Raw genomic sequence first — 22,514 nt, 5'->3', positions numbered from 1 at the left:
CTAATAATAGCATTACCAAAACATCTAAGCATATTCTTAGGAAAAGAACAAAATAAACAAAATTCCCAGTAGAGGAGAAGGAGGCAAATTTGCATCTGTACAGACAGAGTATATTTATCTGTACAGCTTTTGTTGTTAATATTTTTGCTTGTTTAATGATTGATATTTTCAAAGCTTTCTCTCCTTAAAGGATATTTTTTGTCAGGAACATTTAGATTTGGGGTTGAAGATTACTGTTCTATTCTTATAGTGAAATTAACTCCGTCTCTTCAAAGAAAGCTTTTGAAGTGTTTCTTATATATGGTGGAAGTACAGATTGACAGCACAATGATCCTCTTCACTATTCTTATGATCAGCAGCTGTTAACCTATTTTTATCAACAACTTCATTACTCCAAGAAATGCTTTCGCAAAATGTGAATGCAGCTGGTGAGATCATTCCACATGAGCAGTTTTCTCCCCATGAGTTTATACAAGCAGGTTCCAAAAATCTCACTTCCAAGAAGCAACCAACCGCCAAGCCATCCTCCTTCAATACACAAGGCCTCCTCTTCTTTCCACTCATGCTTCAGGTAAGCAAAACCCACTCACGTCATAGATCAGCATCTCCCAGACACCTTTATGTCATCCCTCTGAGAGCTTCAGCACCCTGCCTAAGGCCTTTGATGAGCTCCATAACATCCTGGGATGCCACACTGTATACAGAGCCCAAGATAAGTCCTCAGAACTGGTTTTCCCATGTTGGATGCAATCTCAGGTATCTTCGCTTTCAGATTCAGACAGAAAGAATAAAAAGAGCATTTTCTGACTGCAGCAAATACACAGACCAATATCACAACATCAAGGAGGAAAGGATGGAGTTTCCAAAGCAGAAGATGGCATTTGGAGCTCTATTGCCCTCTGTGTCTCTAGAAGCATGAGCAAGGAAGACCCTGACTTAGCCTTGGTACTCTGACTACTTGCATCTTTTAGACACTCACGATCAGGACCTGCTGTGCATCAGGTAAGTCATTATGCTGTATGAACTGTGGGCACAGTGCCAGATCGTCCCCCAAGAAATACTAAGGAAGGACCAAAAAAGACAGTGAAACTATTCCTTCAAGTGTAAGAATAAGAGGGATGCTTTGGGCACTTTCAGACTGAGCACTGGAAGCCATGACAGGGCATGGGAAATCCCATTCCTTGACCTGTGTAGGGAATACAGCTTGGCCTGTCAGCGATTTTATCCTTTCTTCCTCTCTGTATGATCTGTCATATGCTTTCATTTGTCTGATGCATCTCTGCTGTATGATCCCAAGAAAGAACTTCAGAATTGAGTAGGTTCTCAACAGATAAATTAATATGGAATAATACAAATTTCTCACAGATACATGTTTTATAAAAATAGTATACATACTATGGATGAGAAGGGCAAGAAACCAGAACATTAAATTCACCCAACTATTTTCTAGTTCCCATATGGTGTGTTTTAGCTAGTCATTGTTTCTGTATAGAGCACCAAGAACAAACACTACTTGTGTATGGACTTGATCTTCATGCAATGTACACATTTACAATTTTAAAATTTTTTTTTAATCTAACATGTCTACTGGGCCCATCTTTGATACACCTACCAATAAAACCTGAAGAAGGAGGGTTGGGCTGTATCTTCTCTTTAGTGTTCTCCTGAATGATGTCCCAGAGCTGCCATATAAACTTTGGATGGAGAATGTAAAACGGCTGGTTTGGATTCTTTCTGCGATGCTGTACATAGGGAGTGAACAGATTGTAGTCCGGCTTCTTATACCACTGGGAGGAAAAAAGTAAGAATTTTTTTAATCTTACAGTATCAAATGTGTTTTGAAAGCTACATGAACAACAACGTAAACTAGCTTCATTTGGGCTCTTCAGAAGAGAAGCAAAGGTAGCAAAGCTGCCTGCACTGGTGGATGCTTCTCCTAGAAAGCCAGTCCTTGCTCTGGGCTATTCTGCTTCCTTCCTCCATACAGAGAGTCCCAATAAGCAATTAACTGCAGCGGGATGAGCCAACCCCATCTTCCCTTCACAGGCCTGCGTAAAACAGGGGTTCAAAGAGCCTTGACGCAAGGTCCGGGGAATGAACCTTCCTCTGGAAGTGTCCCTGTCCCTAATGGAGGCAGCAGCAGCACGTGAAGCAGGCTGACGGCAGCCTGCGTAGGAGGCAGGCAGCCTCTGGCATCTGTTGCTAAGGGAGTTCAGCAGATGAAGGTTTACTTTCTACTTTGCAGCCTGCTCAGCTCCGAGCTCCCCCTGCCAAGAACCATCAGATCAACTGGTCCACTGGAGATGCAGCACCAGCCAAAGCAGAGACTCCCCCAGTGACAACCAGATGGACGCCTGCTGCTCGCACTGAGGGGGCGGACAGCGGGGCACAGATGGCTGTGGGGGAGTGGACACAAAGGGAAGACTGGTGGGGAGGAGGCCTGAGAAATGGGGAATACACCAAGAGAGATTTTCATTAGGGTGTTGTATTTTGTCTGTGAAGGCAGAAGGGAAGGTGGGGAAAAATGGATGCAATTCTTCACCTTTCCTGATAAAACCTCCTGAAATCTAGCAACGGTCCCTCCTTGGCAAACACATAGAAAACTCATTGTTATGTGAAAATAGTGATATTTTATCAAAAAAAACCCCATCATCCATCTATCCTAGCATCTCAGATCAGTTCATTCCAGTACAAGTGCCAGCTAATGAAAAGCTTTTGACCAATAAACCTTTTTTGACCAATTCATGCAGAAAGAGCATTCCCCACTCCTTAAAGACAGACTTTGAGGTTCATTGCAACAAGTGAAAACCAGGAGACTGCAGTACTAAATACATTCATTTTCTCCAGTGCTTTCAGACTGATTGGGAAGAAAGGTCCAAGCAGACATCTTACCACGTTCAGATTTGCAGAGTAGGGGGCAGGATCCCACGCTACTAAGATAACATCTTTGTACAAGGAGCTGTCGACAAAGTGATGGTTTGGATTGGTGAGAATCTGCAAACACAGATGCAAAGAATTGCACAGCGTTAAAAGCAAATGGGATCCAAAATAATGGCAAAATCTTTCTCTAAAATGAACAGTCCTCCCCACACTGCTGTTTGTTCTGCTTTAATTCTGGTCGATTTTAAGCATCTTGTTTTGTTAAAAAAATATATAAAGAAGAGCTTAGCCATAAACAGCACTCATGACAGTTTGAAGTAGCAGTATGCTGAATTACTCTCCATCTGTGAGGGATGTGATGGGACCACTTGAGATGCTGCATAATTGTATATCAACGTTACTGTGTATTCTGGAACTTGAAAATGAAAGCTACGGTATTTCAGACCACCTGCAGGATCCTCTTCTTAGATACAGAGCAGCTTTCTTTGAAGGGCTACAGCCCCCAAGGATAACGTCTTTCCCTGCACTCCCACCCCCCTTTCTCATTTCAACAGCAAGACAGTCTCATTTCAAGTAACTCTAAAAAGGCAAATTAGACCATGACTGTAAAAGCTGGTATACCTAGAAAAATAATTCCAGGAACATGCACATGATAGGGCTATTTTTGAAGTAGCTGTCATATTGCTCTCATCTACTGCTCTCATATAACTCCCTCACGCATCTCCTGGTACTCTGCCTGATCCTCCCACCCCACTGGAAGTTTACTCTTTGCTCCTGCTGGCTCATCCCTTTCCAGACCCTCCATGCCTAACCAGATCTCTCTGATCCCTGGTGCATCCAATCTCAGGCAGGGTTGAGCTGAATGATTTCAGCATTGGTTGAAACAGTGTGAATTTGGCTCCAGCTGTTACACTAATCAACATTCCAGACAAATAAATGTGTACTAATTTTCATTTCCCTTTAGGATCCAATGAGCCATATTTGATTATGCATATTTTTCTTCAGAAAAATAATATTGTTGCCATAGCAATATTCTTCCTACCATAAACTTCAAGCTTAATGACTTTCCATCAGCCTTCTACAAGAACAGAATTAGTCCTGCTGCCATCAGCATCCTCAACTCCATTTCTCAGAGCAGTTTTCGCCTGAGAACATAAACTCCTTTTTTGAGAGAACAGAGTAAACAGACCAAAAGGTCAAGCTTTTAAAAGCTCGGTTCCACACAATGGAGCTCTTACTTGCCTTTCAGTAAGCAAGAGTCCTTTGGAGGTGGTGTCCACACAAATTTCGCTCTTAGTGAGTCTGCATTCATATGTATGAGATGAGTTTCTTCTGAAAGAACAATATCTGTTGTGGCTGCACTGGCTTCCTTTACAGCAGAGAACATAAGGGAAGAAGAGGGCCACAGCAGCCTTTTAATCAACTGAATGCAGGAATTTCCAACAGTGAGGAGGGAAGGAGTAAACCTGTATGGGTAACCCATCTTCAGTACTGGTAGGGAAAGCAACTTTTATCAAGTGGCCTGTGCAGATTTCACCCCTGGACAGAGGAAGGCCAGTTTCTCAGGAGGTGGCCAGAGCATCATGGGTGGCCTCTTTGAAGGAGCAGAAAGGCAGTGGGAATACGAACACTTGTGAGGAAGCTGTGTGAGCTGATTTGGCCTGAACTTTAGCCATGCCTGTGTTTTCTTGAGAGGCCTTGTGGAGAGCAAGCGATGTACAGCGCAGCAGAGAAGACCACAGGACCCTCCATTACCACCCCAGTGGGAGTGTACCCAGCAGCTCTGGGAGCCAAGAGGACCCCAGCCTGCCACTGCCATCAGAGAGCGGCTAATTCAGCCATTTAGTCTCTCTGAATACATTGGGGAGCTAACAAAGCTCAGATCATTCCCTGGAAGCATTTCTCTCTTCTGCTACAGGGAGCCTACCGAGACTAGTCAACTAAATAAAGTTTCGAAACCCTCCTCCTTGCCTGGCACAGGAGTTCAGGCATGGTCAGCACTAGAATGCTTTGGCTAACAGTAAAACAGAGAACAGTCAAAGAAAAGTACCCAACAAAACCCAAAAAGTAAAATAAATGACATTAAGATCAATGTTCTCTGATACACTAATCTCAGCACTAAAGCCAGAGTAAGATATTTCTGCTTTCTTCCCCTGAGCAAAAGAAAGTGGGCATATTTAACCCAGATCACTTCAACGATCCAGTCTGTCCTGCGGCCTTACAAAGAGCTACAAAACAAGCATGAAGGGAATGCCAGTGAACAGTCCTCTCTGTGGTAGCAAAGAACTTTAACTTGTACACACAGAGTACACACCCACCAAGGATGGACTTTGCATGGGCAGTCACTCAAAGAAGAAGAAGAAAAAACAAATTAATAAGAACTACAGTAAATGCAAATTTTGCTCTCATTCAGCAAGAATAAGTACGTATAGAGCACGCTACATGGCCAACCATACTACTGGTGTTGACTAAGTAAACTTGCCACTTCAGTATGTCATAAAATTTCACAGTAATTCTGTTGTTGCTTTTGGGTTGCGTTTCATAAAGAGGAAAGACGCTTGGTTTGCCCAAGACCAGAGTTCAGGCAAGTTTTTTCAAAATTGAAAAACCACTCTCAACCATAAGGTGTCACTGTAGCTCAATGCACAACTTTGTTGACACCCATATACAGAAAATCCCATTTTCTGTTTCCATTCAGACGAACAAACTCACCTTATGTGTAATATCCAGTGTACATTAAAGGTTTTTACTAGTTCATTCCAAATTTTTAAAGAACGATGACTGGCCTAAAGTTCTATATTAAGACAACTCAGTTCCCATTTCTTTCGCCTTCCGGCAAGGAAATACTTGGGGAAATGGAGAATATGAGGAAAGAGCTTTGGGATCCCCACAGCCTGGGCTTTGTGAAGATCCCGGAGGCACTGCGGTGAAGGCCTTCTGTACTGCCAACTCTGGCATCCTGCAGAGCCTTTACAGATGTAGGTCACATGAGAAACTTTACAAACCAATTCTTTAAAACAAGGCTATCAAGTAACTATGCAATCACTCTACAGCAACAGCAGCATGAACATCCCTATGAGGGAGAACTTTTACCTGCTCTACATCGTGACTGTTAAATCACTACCTATTTCCCAGATTACCCAACACTTTCTCAGAAGTTATTAATTTAATGTCATATTGTACAGAAGTGACATTGACTTGAATTCACAAAAGGAAGATCTTACCTGAGAGTTAATGATCCGCATGGTTGTTTTATTTCCAACATCTTTTTCATAGCCACGTGTTGGAGCAGAATTAAATCTTAGAACAGCATCATGAGAATCTAGGAGCATAAATGAGGGGGTAATTTGTTTTTCTTAATAATATAGAACAGTAAAATAGAACAAATGATCTAAACTAAGATAAAACTTACACATTTCTCCTAATCTTGATATTCTAAGGATGATAAACATTCCACTATGCTCAAACAAAAATCCTCTTGCATCTGTCATATGTTATTAACATTATTAAAATCCACCAGAAAAAAAGTTCAGCATCATCTATTAATTTAGCTTGCAATACTGAAATATTTCTCTTAATTGGATAAACTTAGTGTGGCAAGGTTATTAGTACCCAGTACACAAAACTGCTTGCTATTTCTATTGCAAAATTTACAAAGAATTACTCCATGCAAAAGCATGTTAATTGCAAGGATATCTAATTGCACATTTGAATGAGTAACAATGCTTAACTATAAGCTTGTGCTTCACGGTATTTTATGATACCTGAAAATCTCAGACTACCCCAAACCTACTAATCATACCATGTACTTATTCTCAAGGTCAGTACAAGTCTTAAAGAGTCTCTGTAAAGAAGTCAGCCCACAAACCTGCTCACACAGAAACCTGAGGATCCCTTGGTAGCAAAGATCTAACAGAGTTGAACTGTCAAAGTTTCCCCACAAGCTGTTGACCTCGGAGTCAGGCAGAATAGAAAGCAGCTATAGGTCAAGTATGGGTCAAGGGTAGATGCTGTGTGCAAGGCTCTGCTGGATAAAAGATAATCACCCTCCCAATGCTTCTTTTAAGGAGTTCTCAAAGCCCAAAAGGTGTGAGGGGAGAGTACAACATTATATCCGTTGTCCAGAAACACACTGTTCCTGTCAATAGCCCCCTGTTTGGTCTACTTTTAACCCTTCCATCAATGGAAGCAGAGAATATGACTCAGGCCAAAATGGGCTTGTAATGCCTTAACCCATAGGTAGTTTATACAGCTGTTTATCTTGTCACTTAAAATGTGGTTATCTGTACCTCAAAAATGGAAGAGGCAGAAGTTTCCAAAGACAACCAACATGCTTCAATGGAGTTCAGGCCTAATCCTATCAAACTGGGATCTTCCGTCCTTTCACACCTTCACTGCACACTTCTTGTACTCCAGACAAGAAAACGTGTGACATGAAGCCAGCAGTCCAATCTCAGCTGTACTTGCTTGCTGTAACATGTTGTGTCCAACTCCTCAGAAGCTAAGGAGTGAAGGCTTTTTCTATGTCCCTATGCAGGGACAACCCTAGCCTCAACACCTAGCCTTCATCTGCCTAAACATAAGCATCTTGATTGTGTAGGAGCTAGAGGTCATGAAGTCAATAGAAGCTGCAGGTACTCCACATTTTTGGAAAAGGAAAAGAAAAACAGAGGTCCTTTACAATTGAAACCTGCTTATGAATTTAAGAACCTAAATTTGGACCTGCATTTGACAACTTTTTGACAACCTGTTGACTGAGAACTGGGAATTGGGCCGGTAAATGGGAATTGTAATGGTTCGCAACTTAACTGAGTGTGCTGTATTTCCAACATTACCCGTTCTAGTTCTTCATATTAAGACCAAAAACCTTTCCTTCACCATAAAATGTATGATGAGGATGCAGCTTAACACTCATAATAGCTGGTTTTAACTCAACCGATTTTAATCTTATTAAGTATTTGGAGATAATAATTTTAAAGATCCAAAACGTCTGGGGTTTGATCACAGATCCCCATTACTTCCTGGTGATGCCAAAATAATTGGGTCTTCCATTGAACAGCATGATCACAATGGGAGTGTTCGCTGTACTTGCACAGTATTTCCATACCTATTTTCATTCAAAACCAATCAGAGGGGTGAGGGGGAGGAGGGCAAAAGCCAGAACACAAATTAACATTTCTGCCTGCGTTTCCAAAAGGATCACAGAAGAGGGAGCTAAAGGCCTATGAAGAGAAAGGTCCTCCACTGCTGCTTTCCTACACCTTTTCTTCTTTGGGAAGGATAAATAGTAAAAGCCTTTTGCCTGCAGCAACTTCATCAACCAAGGCTGTACAGCCCATGGCCCAAAAACCAGACCTCATGCATGGAGTGTTTTTCCACACTCCCTAATGATGCTGAATTTGCTGTGCCTCTGTGGACTCGGAACGAGTCAGCGTGAGTGCCAGGCTGACTCCACAGAGCAGCACTACTGGCCGCCCATGGAGCCTCCAAAATAGCAGGTTTGCTGGCATGTTCAACCAAGAGCTGTAGCCCTACTGCCAGCTCTGGGAGAGGACAGTCTTCTCCTACAGCTGTGCATGCACAGGGAAAAAGACCATCTTGTACAGTTTGATCTTTCTCCTCCTTGTCAGACTCTTCTCACTTTTTCAAGGACTAGAGGGGAGGTGGAATGGCATGGCCAAGAGCTCAGCTGTACCACATACTACCTGGACTCTGCAAGGGAAGCATAACTTCTTCCCCATGGGAATAGTAATACAAACAGATGCTGGAGCTTCCATCTTCCATTGTAAGTGGGAAACACTGGCACAATGTCTCCAGTATATCAGCACTTCCCAGGAGATGCACTGACCACTAAGACCCATAGGTTTGCACCAGGTCCTTCTGGGATGGCTGTAAGCAGTCAGTTGGTCCCCCCATAGTTCTGGGCCAAATTCTCTGCTCAGTAACAAGTACCTGCCCATGGCCTGGAAGACGCATAGAAAAAACCTTCTGTGACTCCTGCTGCCCTACACTTTTCTGTACAACAGGTAGGAGGAGATGTGAAACTTCTGCATAGCCCTTACCAAACAGCAACTCCTCCCTTCAGGCAGCATCAGATGACAATTTCCCAATTAAATCAAAAGCTCTTCCTCAGAGATTGGCATAAGCTTTCTGTGCCCAGAGTGTTCCCGAGAAAAGGGGTACACACAGGAGTATATGGGCCCCAGGTACCATGTCAAGCACCAAAGTCCACACGTGGGCTGCACCTGAGTGTGCAAATATGTCACGATGCATGCTGTAATATGTAATTATGTAAATATATCACAATGTGCTATGGATCCTCCAGTACAGCACTAATCTGTACTGGTGTAAACCAGTTATACTGGGGAACACTGACAGAAGATTTTGTTTCAGTCAAGGATAACACATTAGAGAAGGGAGGAACTGTTAAGCTTTTTCACCCCAAAGATTTCTAAATCAGTAGGGCTTCCTGTGGAATTGGGTGTTACCCTGGTGCGATTTTAGCTGCAGGCCAGCCAGGCACCCGTGCTGTGCTGGAAGCCTATTAGAGTAGTTCGATAATGATAGCAGCTCTAATATATCCCAGAGATTTAAAGGAAACCCATCTGTGTCAAAGAGATGATACAGTGCAATGAAGCAGGTATTGGGATGTGAAGTCCTGGAAGATGGGAGGATTAATGAGTGCACATCAAAAGGTTTTTATAGAGAGCTGAAGGAAATAACTCTTCTTGCTCCAGAAGCAAGTTTGAGATATACGTTTCATCCTTCTTTCAGGACTTTTAGCATACTGCACATGTAATACTAAAAAGAAGAACTACTTAGATGTTAACACAAGTAGTAACACTCGTTTGTGAAAAGAAAACATAAAACTGACCTGGATTAGTTTTATGGCTCCGCAATCCTTTTCTGAATAGCTACCACAAAACTCCACCTCGAAGTGGTGAATTCTGTGTGACATTAACATCTCAGCACCTGCAACCTTACTGACTCGGTGCAGCAATGGAAAAGAACAATGGGAGGAGATGTTTCAACTCATTTAAATTCAGTCTTGGAAAAGAGGTCAGGGGACTTGACCTCAGCACATGAGGCTGCTCAAGGGTCTGAATTCTCTATGTCTGTGAACTCTAAACATGCAAGGGATGAAGAGGATGCTCTGCTGCTTCTCGGCATGGAGACAAAGTACAGCCTGGGATAGCAACACCACGAGGAGTTTCTCTATGAGCCACGGCAAAATACAGACAGGTACAACACAGCTTTGCAGAATAAAACCTGAACTCAGCTCTAATCTGCTGAAGAAATAAACACATGTTGCAGCAAAATGTCAAATATGGCAGATTTGATGAAACCAGTGCCTCCTTTATACTACAAGCTATAATATGATAAGAAGGCATGATGGTTTTCTTTAAATCAAATTATGACTTCAGGCCTGATTTTCCTTTCAGTTATATTGTCCTGAAAGGGAACAGCTTCACTGAAGTCCATAAGCTCACACTCATGTAACACTGGTGAGAGAGAACAACCAGGCTGTACAGACCTATGCTTGAGAAGAATGAACCTTTTGAAAGACAAACATGAATACACACATGTACATATATATGCACATGGATAGCTGCATTTCACCCACCTATTTCATCCCCTAGAGAGGAGTTCAGTATTGCACCAGCAGACATAACTACAGCACAGCTCCCAAAACCATGTGTATACAATTTGCCCAGTGGAATTTGGGGAACGTGCTTTTCCCATCCAAGAGTGGAGAAGGGAGCCTCCTTGCCATCTATTGTTTTCACATTCACCCTTTCTTTTAGCTCGCAGAATAGCTGGTCTCCTGTCAACTTGGAGTTTCGTTTCCCCTTGAACCGCACCCCATGCTTATTGGTGCTCAAATAATCTTTCATCGCCTTCTGCAGTCGAGGGTTTAGCATCTTGGAAGAGACATCCCCTTTCCAGAGCTTGTAAAGAAAGGATTTCGACATTGTGGAATATAGCCCATCCCAGTCATCAGATTCATCAAGCATCTGGCTTCTCCTGTGCTTTGTGCTCCTCCTCCTCATTCTTCTCTGATGGCTCCAGTCATTCTGTAAAATATTTACTTTTGGATTATCCTCATCAGCTGAGATGAATTTTGCTATCTCTTGAAGGTGGTTGTGCGACCGAGGCTGACCAGCAGCAAATAAATAATCATCATTCACTTGGTAGAAAGCACTTTTTGATTTTCTTCCTACCTGGGATGGAAAAAACTCATCTTCATTTCTAAAGGCATCTTCCAAATCAGTCCATTTCTTAATACTTCCAGTTCCCGATTTAAATGTGCCTAAGAGATCTTCATTGAGAAGTACCTCATTCCCATCAATGGTTTCGGAGAATGACGGATCGTGTATGGCTCCCATGATGACTCTCTGCTTGCCCTGAAGGGGCAGAAGCCTCTTAGTTTCGATGTAAGAAAAGGAACTGGGAACTGGTTCAGCAGTGTTGCTATCTGTAAAATAGATGAATATCACCAGAAAAAGCAGACCCCATGCAAAGATCCCAAACAGCATGAGTTGTTTCCATTGCTTCAAGTTAGGTTTCATGGCAATGCCTTTACCAGCTCCTCTGTGCCTTGAAGTATTGGTGAAGGAAAATGGAACCTGGAAAGAACATCAAATATTAATCAAGAATGGTTCTAAAACCAGATACAATTCAGAAATATCTTAACACGCTTTGATAGAAGGTGCAGATTTAATCTCCAAGCCGTAGCATGGAGGATTCAGAAGCAGAAACAAACTCCAGAGCCTGCAGACACTGTAGGAGTGACACACTTTGGCTGTAACCACACAGCAACAGCTGCTAGCTACAAAAGAAGCTGGTGGCCAGTTTCTACAGTAACACTGGATCCTGCCTTCAGGGAGATCATGTGCCTGCCTGCTTCTGCTATACTGAGCGTAGCGTTAAGAGAGCAAAAGCAAAACCCATGCCTGGCTGTATGCACAGTGGGGACAATGTTAGCTGTCTTCTCTTTTGCCATTGAAAGTCCTTAGGCAGTGGGACTGTGAGCAAGCCTGTCCCCACAGGGACCAGGCAGGGACCACAAACTCTCAGCTGGACAGCCGTCCTCTGCCCACAGCCTGGAAAGGATGGTGCTCTGTGGATATCATCAAGGGGGAACAGGGGAGAGCATCACACGAGCGGGTCAGAGGGGAACCTTTTCTTTTCCTCAGCTGGTGTGAACAGGCACAGCGTCAGTGGGCCACATCATTTGCTGCCCAGGATCAGGCCCAAATAAGAGCAACTGTTGTACCTCTGCGATGGATGCTGCACATGCACTGAGGTGGCATGAAGGAGTTCTGCACGTCAAGCCGTGAGGAGTTTGCGTTTTCCAAAAAGGGGGATGGATGTCACAACTAACTAAATACATGCCTTTAGGATAGAGATTTACATAAAGGGGGGGGGGGGTTGGGAATGTCAGATCTAGACTTGGAAATCTCTATTAATACCTGGGGATTTTGGACAGCTTGTTTATTTTTGGAGGGATGCATGGTCCAAAATAAAATAAAGTCTGACTGAGGGGGCTGTGTTCCAAGGAAAATACACTAGCACACTGCTGGATCATCACGCACACTATGTACTTACACGAACTCGCTTGCTTAATCAAGTGGTGTGGGCATCGGCGGCAAAGCTGGCTGAAGAAAGTCCAGCCCTCTCCTATCGTAAGCCTTACCATTCACCTCCCTGCACCATAGTCATTGTCAGCCTCAGTTGCTACACTGCAGTGTAATTCAGTGTACTACTTAGTGACAGTTCGCTTACCTGATCAGGATTAAAAATAAGCCCCTTCTTCTGGAGTTTTTCTAACCCCATTTGTTTCAACGACCGCTTAATGGTGGGACTTAAGAGCCACTTGTACCAGACAGCTGTGACCAGAAAGGGGAACGGGAGTGGGGGCAGGCTTGGATTTCATTAACAGTCTGTGCCTCAGGAGCCACTATCTCATCACATCGCATCCGAACAGCACACACAGCTTAAACACCTCTGATAACACACTGCCTGCTTACACCTGACCATCAGGAGGGACCAAAAACGCAGTCACCATATGCTATCACCTTTCTGCAAGCTGCTAAAGCACATCAAAGCTGAGTGCGAAGTTTAGACCAAAGGTGTAACTAAGGCTGTGTTTTCACATCAGAAAGAAACCAGCAGTAAGGTGTAAGGCGTTCCCCACTGTCCCTCATTCCTGCACCATGCCCCCACCGCTGCCAACACCTTTGTCTATGGGGCTCGCATATTACAAACTGGACCAGTAAACTGATACAGCAGGGGGTTAGCGTGGGGAAATATAAGTTAGAGGGTTTGTTTCGTTTGGTCTGGTTTGGGTTTTTTAAACTGGGTCAGCTCCTTTATCCACTTCAGTGTGGTCAAACATCCAGTTGTTTCAGCACAAATGAGGAGATTGCCTACCACAATGCAGAGGCGAGAACAAACCGCAGGTGGTATTAGCAGGGATACTTGAGGCTAGCATTTCTGCTGACCTCCCGGGAATGTGAGGCCACAGAATTACATTTCCAAACACAGTCTATTTTAATGATCTAGACAAAGCCTAGAACATTAAAAAAACAAGACTCAAGGCACATCCAAACAGAGAGAGGATTCATAATGTCACACTTGGATGACCAAATTTCATTGCAAACACATTCATTTCTATTGCACTGAAAAAAAACCATAATCATGAGTGCGATAACCCTGTGCTCCACACACGTTTGGCTTGGCTCACACAAACCACATGGAAAAAAGCTATTACTCCAACTGACCCATTTCCTACTTGCACTCTGCTGCTGCAAGATTGCTCTCTGCAGCACCCCGATGCTCCCCTCCCCGCCTCCTTCCAATTTTAAATCACTGCAGGCAATGTCCTGTGGGAGTCAGCTTACAGTATATGACTGTTGTGCAACTTAGGTCTGCCCTGAAGTTATTGCAACCTGCCCACTCATCAGTGTTCAGATGGTTTGCATTTTTAAATCAGCATTCTTCGCCTGTCTGAACTGCTTTCATCCCTTTTTATCATTCTCCCTGCTGTGTTTCCCCAGCACTTTTCAACACGTGGCTTCCAAACTACTGTGTAAGTTAGTCTTTGCTCAGTCAGATACTTCTCCTGCTGAATATATATTTCTTACAGGATCCACAAAGGAAGCATCTTGCAGAATCTTTTTAACAGACAAGCTTGCAGGAAGTAGAAGCTATAAAGGAAGAGGTCACCAACATTTTCCACTGAGTCACGCAACAAGTCCAAACACAATTTAAACATAATCCATAACAAAATCTTATGCTTTTTTCCCAGTTTTGTTGAAGTTGGCAAGAAACAGAAAGGGTTTAGTCTTAATTCAGGTGTGAGACTATTGAAGTTTCAAATTGTCTGTGATTGCATGTGCTTGGTGCAGCAGACTGCCTCAGCATGAAGAATTAGTCTGGACTCCTAAATTTGATATTCATATTCAGGTTACAATCTGAAAAAGGAATGAGTTGCATCATTAATTATTTTTAAATCAAAGTGAATTAATTTTTTTTTCCCCCTAACACTTATAAGGTCATAAAAGCACACTTGTACTTGTCGACGTGCACATGTGAGCATGCACATAACTACCTTTTTCATGCAGCAAAAAATTATTTATGTAAAACAAAAAATCAGCATACAGCAGTATATCTGTCAACACTGCAAGCAAAAGGAGAGGCACCAGTGAGAATTAAATCTGAAAACTTTACACATTAACTACTGCAGAAGCTTATCTACAATCCCTTGTTGCAAGTGGGGCCTCAAAAAGGATACTCAAATCTCTTGAAGACCGGAGCTATGCAGGCAAATCTCTGTGCTGCTTTAATGTTTTTTGCTCACAAGAAAAGCCTTGTCCTCCAGCAGTACAGCTGAGCTGGAAGTGAATTCAAGGTCATTACTGTATTAGTTGCGAGAGGACCCCTACAACCTCACAGGATCTTGAAGGCTGTGTGTAGAAAGCTGCAGTAAGTCCAGAGAAATATCAGTTTATCTTATCTCCCTTTGCACTAAATATCCAGTCCCTTCTCCGTCAGCCCCTGCAGCTTCTCACAGCTCACAATCCCCAGTTTTGGGAATGTCTGGGAGGAGAGGGCAGCCCCTCCACACGCTCCCCACCCCCGGCTGGCAGCAGACCCCTCCGCTGCTCAAGGGGAATCTCCCTTGGTACCACCTGGGGATGTGCCCGGGCTCACACCCTGTGTTCCTGAAGGAAGCTCAACTCAATTGTGAAGAGAAAAACATTTGTGTAGGAAACCAGAAATGATGATCGTAATTAATTATACTGGCTAAATAAAGAAAAACAGGTGGGCTTATATGTGTAATTATTGAAGTCCACTGGATGCTTCAGGAAGAATCTTACACCTCTTTTTTCTATGCTCATTGTACAGCTTTCAAGCTGTCAAAGCAATTCTACACAAATTTTCAAATTAACGTTGCTTACTGCCTCCAACTTCACCACCCCTGCCATAGTCATCCTCTCTACTTAAGAAACAACGAGACCGCTGGAGTCAAAGCTCCAGCTAAGGAGGACCAGAGGAACAAGTCTGCACCTGGGGAAAGCCCCCAAGACTTAACCCAACCCAGGTTCCTGTTGAGCAGAAGTAATAAAGCTGTTTGCCCCAGTAGCTGATGATCTCATTTTGCTACGTATCTCCTATCTGATGGGCTCTTTCAATCATTAACTGATTTAAGCTCCAACTACCACATGGAGAGGGGCTTTTTTCTAACCCAGCCTGGTTGTTTGCATGAAAGCCATGGAAAGCATAGGGCAATGAAGTGGGCAGAAAGGGGAGAATTACTTATTTACTTAATGGAAGTACTAGCAGCAGCTATGAAGAAGAAAGGCAAACCCCAAGGGTATCTTTGAAGCATCTCGGGAAATAAAGCTAATTCCCCAGTGGAAATTAAAGACTGATTTTCCAAAATCGGCACCCATTTATGGGAAACTTCACTTTGTTATGCTAAGATGCAAGGAACCAATGTGTTCCCCCTCCCCTTATATAGCCCATTGTTTTGCAACAAGGCACACTTTTAATTTTTCTAAAGAAGGCCTCCTGACTATTTCTTAAATGAGAAGAGATGGATGAGGGACATCTTTTTTTTATTCCTTTGAAACATTCCTCCCTTTCAACACTGTCTATTGTTAAATTAATTTGTACAGACCCCGGCAGCTCAGAGGTCAGGATAGTTCAAGTTGATGTTCTAAGCTGTGCACTGTTATGTTAAATAGGGTTTTTCTTGGCTGCAGCTTTGTAGAGAGAAGGTCACCTCGGGGTTATTTGGGGTAGCAAATGTTAGCTGTGGGCAACCACTCCCAAAGGGCTGAGAATCAGACCAGGGTTTATTTGATGGAAAGCTTAGGCGGCCTGAACAGATAGCAAATGCTCCTTTAGTTTGCTTCATCTCTTAGTCAGCTAATTCCAGGGTATTAAGAAACCTCTGGCATAGGGCAAGACAGCTGGAGGCTGCATTTCCAGGGTGGGGAAACACACTCATCCTCTGATGTGGGAAGTGCCAAATTGGTTTTAGCATTATCACATCATTTCTGCGGAGCAAGCCATACAGTAGGCAGCAACAGACAGGCAAGCCTGTGGGGAGTGGTGACTGCCAAAAGATGTATATTAGTCTGTTGATGGCCTGGGCACTTGTCTTATTGGCTGTGATTAGGCCTCCTAATTAATTAATCTCTTTTGGATAACTTCCTCGTTAGTCCCAATAAATCTGGCTCCTTCCTTCAACGTTATTTTCAGAGGAGTCAAGCTGCATTCAGTATTATTTGTGGCAACATAAGAAAATCTCTTCTGAAACAAAGAAAAAACATCCAAACCACTCAGAAGTAGGATTTTTTTTCTTCTTTTCTCACTATTTCTCAGTGCCGTTTTAACCTACATTTAGTTATCTTCTTAGGCAAGATTCCTTGGGAGGTATGGAAATGATGGTATTGCTGCCCTGAATCACCCGTTAAATACGAGCCAAGCCTCCCAAACCAGGGCATCTGGAAAGCAAAGTCTCCATCCTTGTTTGCTTCTGGGGATGCAGGCAGGCAGTGTGCCTGTTCTCAAGGTCCTCTGACAAAACCTAGGATTACAAGTTAAAGGGTGCGGGGGTGGAGTGGCTTTTTTTTATTATTATTTTTACTAATGACCCATTTCCAGGAGCTCAGGCTGTAAGAAAATTACCAAATATAGTGAGACTTGCAGTAAAACTCACTCAAGCTGGCAACCCGGCAGCTGGAGAAATGCTCAGTGGGGTTTCTGCCAAGGAACGTGTCCTAGATTATTCTGTAGGAGCATGGGGGCTTAGATGCAGAAATCTCCGGGTTTTAGTGGGAGGTCAAAGCTATGTTCTATGCATCTGATACCCACTCTCCACACTCCATCATCACGTTCAAACTGCCTGGCACTGCAGCCAGCTATCACTTTCCTAGAGCCCACAGTGCCGCCTCCACAACCCAGAGACCACATACAGGTTATGTGAGTGTGGGCTGACAAGAGGGAAGTAAAAATAGCCATACCAGCTCTTAGCTTTCACATGCAGACTTTCCCACTGCCAATGGAAATGTTCATCACAGCATCGAGGGCCAGGGAAAACCTGGCTTTGCAGTGACTGATTGCACCTCTCAGGTCAACCTCCATCTACCCAACTTGAGGCATCTTTTCTCACGAGCCATGACAGCAGCTCTCACTCTGATGTGCACTGAGATTCAAGACTCCTGTGAGAATTTCCTCCCACATTTCAGGTCAGGGGAGACAACGTAACCTCTTTGTCTTTTACGGACTGGTTATGAGCTGACCACAGTCTTGTTATCGTAACTGAGGGTTTCTACAGAAATGTACTAAGTATCACTGCATGTGAAATTCAGAACAACTTCAGTGTAAATCGCTTCCAGACTTTTCAATCAAAACTACAAAGGGGCAGAAGTGTCACACAGTTGTGCTGAAAATAAGCAATTTTCACAACATAACTCAAATCAGCCCCTACAGCCTCTCAAGGAGCCCCTCACATAGCCAGGTACTATCTGCACTCCGCCTTACCTACTTCTGACCCCCCTTTTTTTTTCCTCTTGCCATACCTTTGCTGTGTCCTGGCCCTGTTCACAGTGAGATGCACAGGTTCAAGGCTGCTTCGAATTGTGGCAAATGTCAGCAGCGCTTGGTTCCACCATGGGACATGAGTGCAGAAACCACCACTTTGGCCATTGTCCCTCGCATGTCCTCACCCACAGCAGAGAGGCAGCTAAGGTATCTTTTCTGCTGTTGCAGAACTACTAGCTGGTGTGGACAGTTTTCAGTCATATTTCAGCTGCCATAGCACTGTGTCTTGATCCAAGCACCATGAAAAAAAACTGAAAAAAACCCCCTTTTATCTTCATCAGTATAAAACCACTGCAAATATCCAAAGAGCGCAAGTCACTTCCAAAGTGAAACTCAGTATGCCACTGGATAATCACGGAGGGATCCAGCTTTGTACAAACACCATGCCAGCCGGCTACCCCCTTCCACCTCAGTAGTTCCCCTACCCAGGAAAAGCCTTGTGGATCAGGCCACAGAGATGCACGCAGTTTTTTCTGCGCTCCCTTTGTGCATCTCTGCTCCCCGTCACAAACTGCAGGTTGTAGAGCAGCATAAGGGTCCTGGAAAGCCAAACATCACGCTTTTGTCCGAGGTGTGCAGGACAAAATGGCAAGCTGGCTGTGGGTAAAAGCCAAGTGTGGAAACAAGGCGATCGGACTGACGGCCACCACTTACTTGCGCATCCTCCGTTCATACATAACCACCTTATTCATACTTTTATTAATGTGGTACACACTTTTATGGCTGAGGTGAGGTCGATGAGGAGGAAGCGAGTACACTGATGATGGGGAGGAAGAAGAAAGGGCTGGAGGGAGCTGGAAGGAGCCTGAGCCGGGTGGGAAGGAAGCCCGGCTGCAGGGCAGGAAGGCAGGGGTGAGCAGCAGAGAAACTGAGAAGAAACTATGCCTGCAGCACTAGTGACAGAGCAAAACAACACCTGCCAGAGGCAGGGACACCTCAGCACTGAGGGGGTGAGAACGGGAAGCAAAAACTTCCTCCCACCAGAACGATCACATCCTTCCCTCCAGGGAAGCACTGGGTGAGGTCTGCTACTGCTTCGGGCAGGCTCTGGCCCACAGCATCCCACCCCATTTCTCCCAAGCAACCGATGGGAGAGGCCACCACGCTCCTGCAACAGATGGGAGATCTGGGTGAGCAGCAGGACCCATGCTGTGTCTTCCCTCCCCCATTATTCCGGGCAGCCCTTCCCAGGTCAACGTGCGGCTTCCCACCACCCCTGCCTGTTAGGAAGGGGACCCCCTTGCTCCCCTCCCACCCTACACACCGGGGCACCCTCGGACTGAGCTTTGCATTGGGTTAGCACCCAAAATAGCTGCACGTATTTTCCCCTCTTCTACCCTGTGAACGTCGCTTCACACCCCACACAGAGACGCCCCAAATGCCCCTGGTGCCTGAGGACCCACAACTCGAGCAGGAGTAACTGCCCATCTTCAGTACGGCCTGGCTTTCTGTGGGACTGATCCTTCCCTGCCCACGGAATAAGGTTTTAGACCTTTTCCCCCTGCAAAAACACAGTTCAGGAGCAGCCCATGCCTATGTTCTGATGTCATGTATAACTGAACGTGATGGCAAGAATCTTTTAATGCTGCAAAACAAGACAGAGAGGTGCAGAGAAATGGGTAGTCCACTCAGTGTCTAAAAAAGCATAAGAAAAAAAAAAATCATCCAGTCAACATACGTAACTGTATTTGGTTCCCCTCCCTCTTTTTAAGGGACAGCTTTTGATACCATACTTGCAAAAACACATAATTCAAAAAAGGAAGGAAGTGCTTTGAGGGGTTTTTATTTAAAGCTTGACAGGATAAACGAATCACAGTCTCATTAAATCACACAAATCTCAGGCTGCACACAAGAATAAACCATGAGAATTAGGACGTTACAAATCCTCATGCAGTTCTACACTTCCAGCACAACAGCTCATTTTATTTCTGCTCTTGGCAAGGTTAGAATAAAAGGCTTCTTTTCTTTGCTCCATAAATGTTTTTAGATGCTATATTACTTGAACTTAACACAGCAGTAATTGCACTGAAAAAGGGCAATCTGAATTGCTTCCTGAAAGAAGGAAACGTTTATACTAACACGCGCATGAACAGAGAGCACAGTTACAAAAGGTCTGTTTCAATCCTATTACAAAAAAATTTGACCAAACTCACAAACTCTTCCAGGCAGAAATGGTTGGAGAATTTTGATTTTCCACTCAACAATGTTTCTGAGATATACTGATTATCCGTATCTCAATATAGCAGTAAATTTTACATCCACAGAGTATGTTTCTACTGTATGTTCCAATAAAGCAAGTCCTATAGGCACTGTGTTTTGCTTGCTTTTTATTACTTTTTTATTAGACTCTAGTTTGTCTTTTTACATTTGTTACAGAAAGCAAGCAAGCCCTTGTTTTAAAACTCTAAAAAAGAACAATGGTAAATAAATTGTTCCCTATTTCTCAGCTCTATCTCAGTGCCAATTCTTATTTGTTTATGTAAGCAACATAATTGTAAGAGAGCATTTACAAAATTATCATTGTTAATGTCTCATTTCTATATGCTCATATACATACATATGAACAACATACCTTCTATACGCTTATTTGCTCTAGGCTAAAAGCTTGAATAAAAAGTTTCACCCTGGAAGAAGGCCTGCCAAACTGAGGGATGAAGTCAGTTTAGCACTTGCTATATTACAAATACAACCTTAAATTGAAGTTTCCTGGACTGGAACAATTTTTTCCCCCTTTTTTGTATATTTTAATACTTAACATGACTATGCTGATTATAAGCCAACCTACACTAGCTGGGATGTTTTGTTTGGCTTCATAAAGCAAAATAATGTGGTATTAGTATTTAAGTTCTATTTTTTTTTTTCTTTCTTTCTTTCTCTTCTCCATTCTGGCACTGTTTTATGCATGGCTCAGGGCAATATTAGTTTAAACTATGACTAGATCAACAGAAATCTCTTCTGTGGGGGATACAGCTGTTTATAACCCGACACAAAACACTGGAACCTGAATCCTGCCTGTCTGGAAATTTTGCAGAGAAACAGGATCTCTAAGAACTACCATCATGAAACCAGTATGAGGAATACTGACAATTAAATCAAGGTTGTTGGTTGGATTCTTCATAGCCTTCCCCTTTGTGCAGTCATTACTGCCCATGTGCAGCGCACAAGAAGTCTTCTCTCCCAGCACTTGCTATTTGCTCCCTGCAAGTACAAACGACTTCACAAGCTGGAAGGTAGCAGAAAAAAAATTAGGTTCTCTGAAAGCTCTGACACGATGAAAAAAGTGAGAAACTGAGGTAAGTGAGAAGCAAGACAGAGCTGGCTAGTTTGCAAGATTATTTGCCTTAGTTGTTTTTGTTATAAAAAATGAAATGACGGGATAAGATTCTGAGCCCATCCCCAATGGATACAACTGTGGAATTACCATTTGATGGTTAATTCTCACCATCGTAAGAGACAACGGAATCTAAAACCTTGTATTTTGAGATCTACAGGCTACTACAGATGAATCTGTGAAAGAGTAAATGCTTTTCTTACTAAGATACTTGGCAGAGGTTGTTGACATGCCTTTACCTCTAGAGGAAAGTCTCCATTTGAACACTGGCTTTGAAGTCTGAAGCTAATCAGTATACATGTAATATATTCCCTTCCTTCAATTCTTCAACAGGTGAGATTCGCAAAATTTTCATTAAAATATTTGTTAGTATTTCAAATGCTGGCTACGTCTTTTTTTTGGTGTTCAGCCAACAGGCAGGCCTTTGAAATATCACTGATTTCATTAAAAAGCTCTCCTTCTGAGACTGCCTTTAAGCAGCCAAGACATGCAAACCCCCTACCTATCTTTTGCACTCTCTGCTTAAAAGACGCAGATGCATCTGCTTAGAAGATGCAGATGAACCGCATCCTCTTGCCTGGCACAGAGTACAGCCGTCCTCTCAGAAAGATGTCAGACACGTCTGAAACTCTCTTAATCCCTCTCCTCTCTTCTCCCTTGCTGCACACTGGCAACTCAGCACCCATGGGAACAGACTCCCTCCCGGCTGTGGCAAGGAGTAGCTGGGGTCTGCCCATGCTCCCCCCGCATACTCGCCTGCTTGCTTTCCCTTCTGAGACAGCGCTTGCTTCCCTTCAGCTTCATGCCCTTCCCAGAAAACGAGAGTTTTCCCTCACCGTGCCACCATCTGCCATTTAGGAAGGCTATTAGGAACACTCAAGCCAACACTTTGTAGAATCAGAAAAAAAGTTCACAAGGCTGGAGACGAACTTTGATGTGGTTTTGCCCCTTGCCTAGCATAATACAGCCCCAATCCATGTCTGCAGCTTTTAAGTGCTAAAGACAGAGGGCAAGTAATAAAGTGAAGCCAATCCACTGCCCTAAATCAATCAGAGGAAGGTTTTCTCTGCCAACATAAAAAGAGACTGTTCTGAAAAAGAAATCTTTGTTTTAACATAGATTGATTCCTTAGCAACACCCAATCCTGTCAAAGCTATTCTGTTGATGGGGTTTAGTCCTGCTTCAA

At 43.5% G+C, this 22,514-nt stretch overlaps 1 protein-coding gene across 3 annotated transcripts in view; it reads right to left on the bottom strand.

Moving 5' to 3' along the window:
• Positions 1-22,514, bottom strand: part of ST6GAL2 (ST6 beta-galactoside alpha-2,6-sialyltransferase 2) — a 51,902-nt gene that overhangs the window by 14,674 nt on the left and 14,714 nt on the right. For 2 of the 3 annotated variants that reach the window (XM_049834360.1, XM_049834361.1), the window contains 4 exons: positions 10,505-11,507; positions 6,105-6,202; positions 2,893-2,994; positions 1,613-1,787 (listed from right to left, as the gene is read on the bottom strand). In XM_049834360.1, the coding sequence (XP_049690317.1) occupies positions 1,613-1,787; positions 2,893-2,994; positions 6,105-6,202; positions 10,505-11,507 (1,378 nt within the window). The remainder of the gene's footprint in view (positions 1-1,612; positions 1,788-2,892; positions 2,995-6,104; positions 6,203-10,504; positions 11,508-22,514) is intronic. The other variant, XM_049834362.1, reaches the window with a different exon arrangement.

Source organism: Accipiter gentilis, chromosome 31, assembly GCF_929443795.1.
Source record: "Accipiter gentilis chromosome 31, bAccGen1.1, whole genome shotgun sequence".
NCBI lineage: Eukaryota > Metazoa > Chordata > Aves > Accipitriformes > Accipitridae > Astur > Astur gentilis.
The sequence above is the reverse complement of the archived record's forward strand: the minus strand, read 5'-3'. Positions and strand labels throughout refer to the sequence as shown.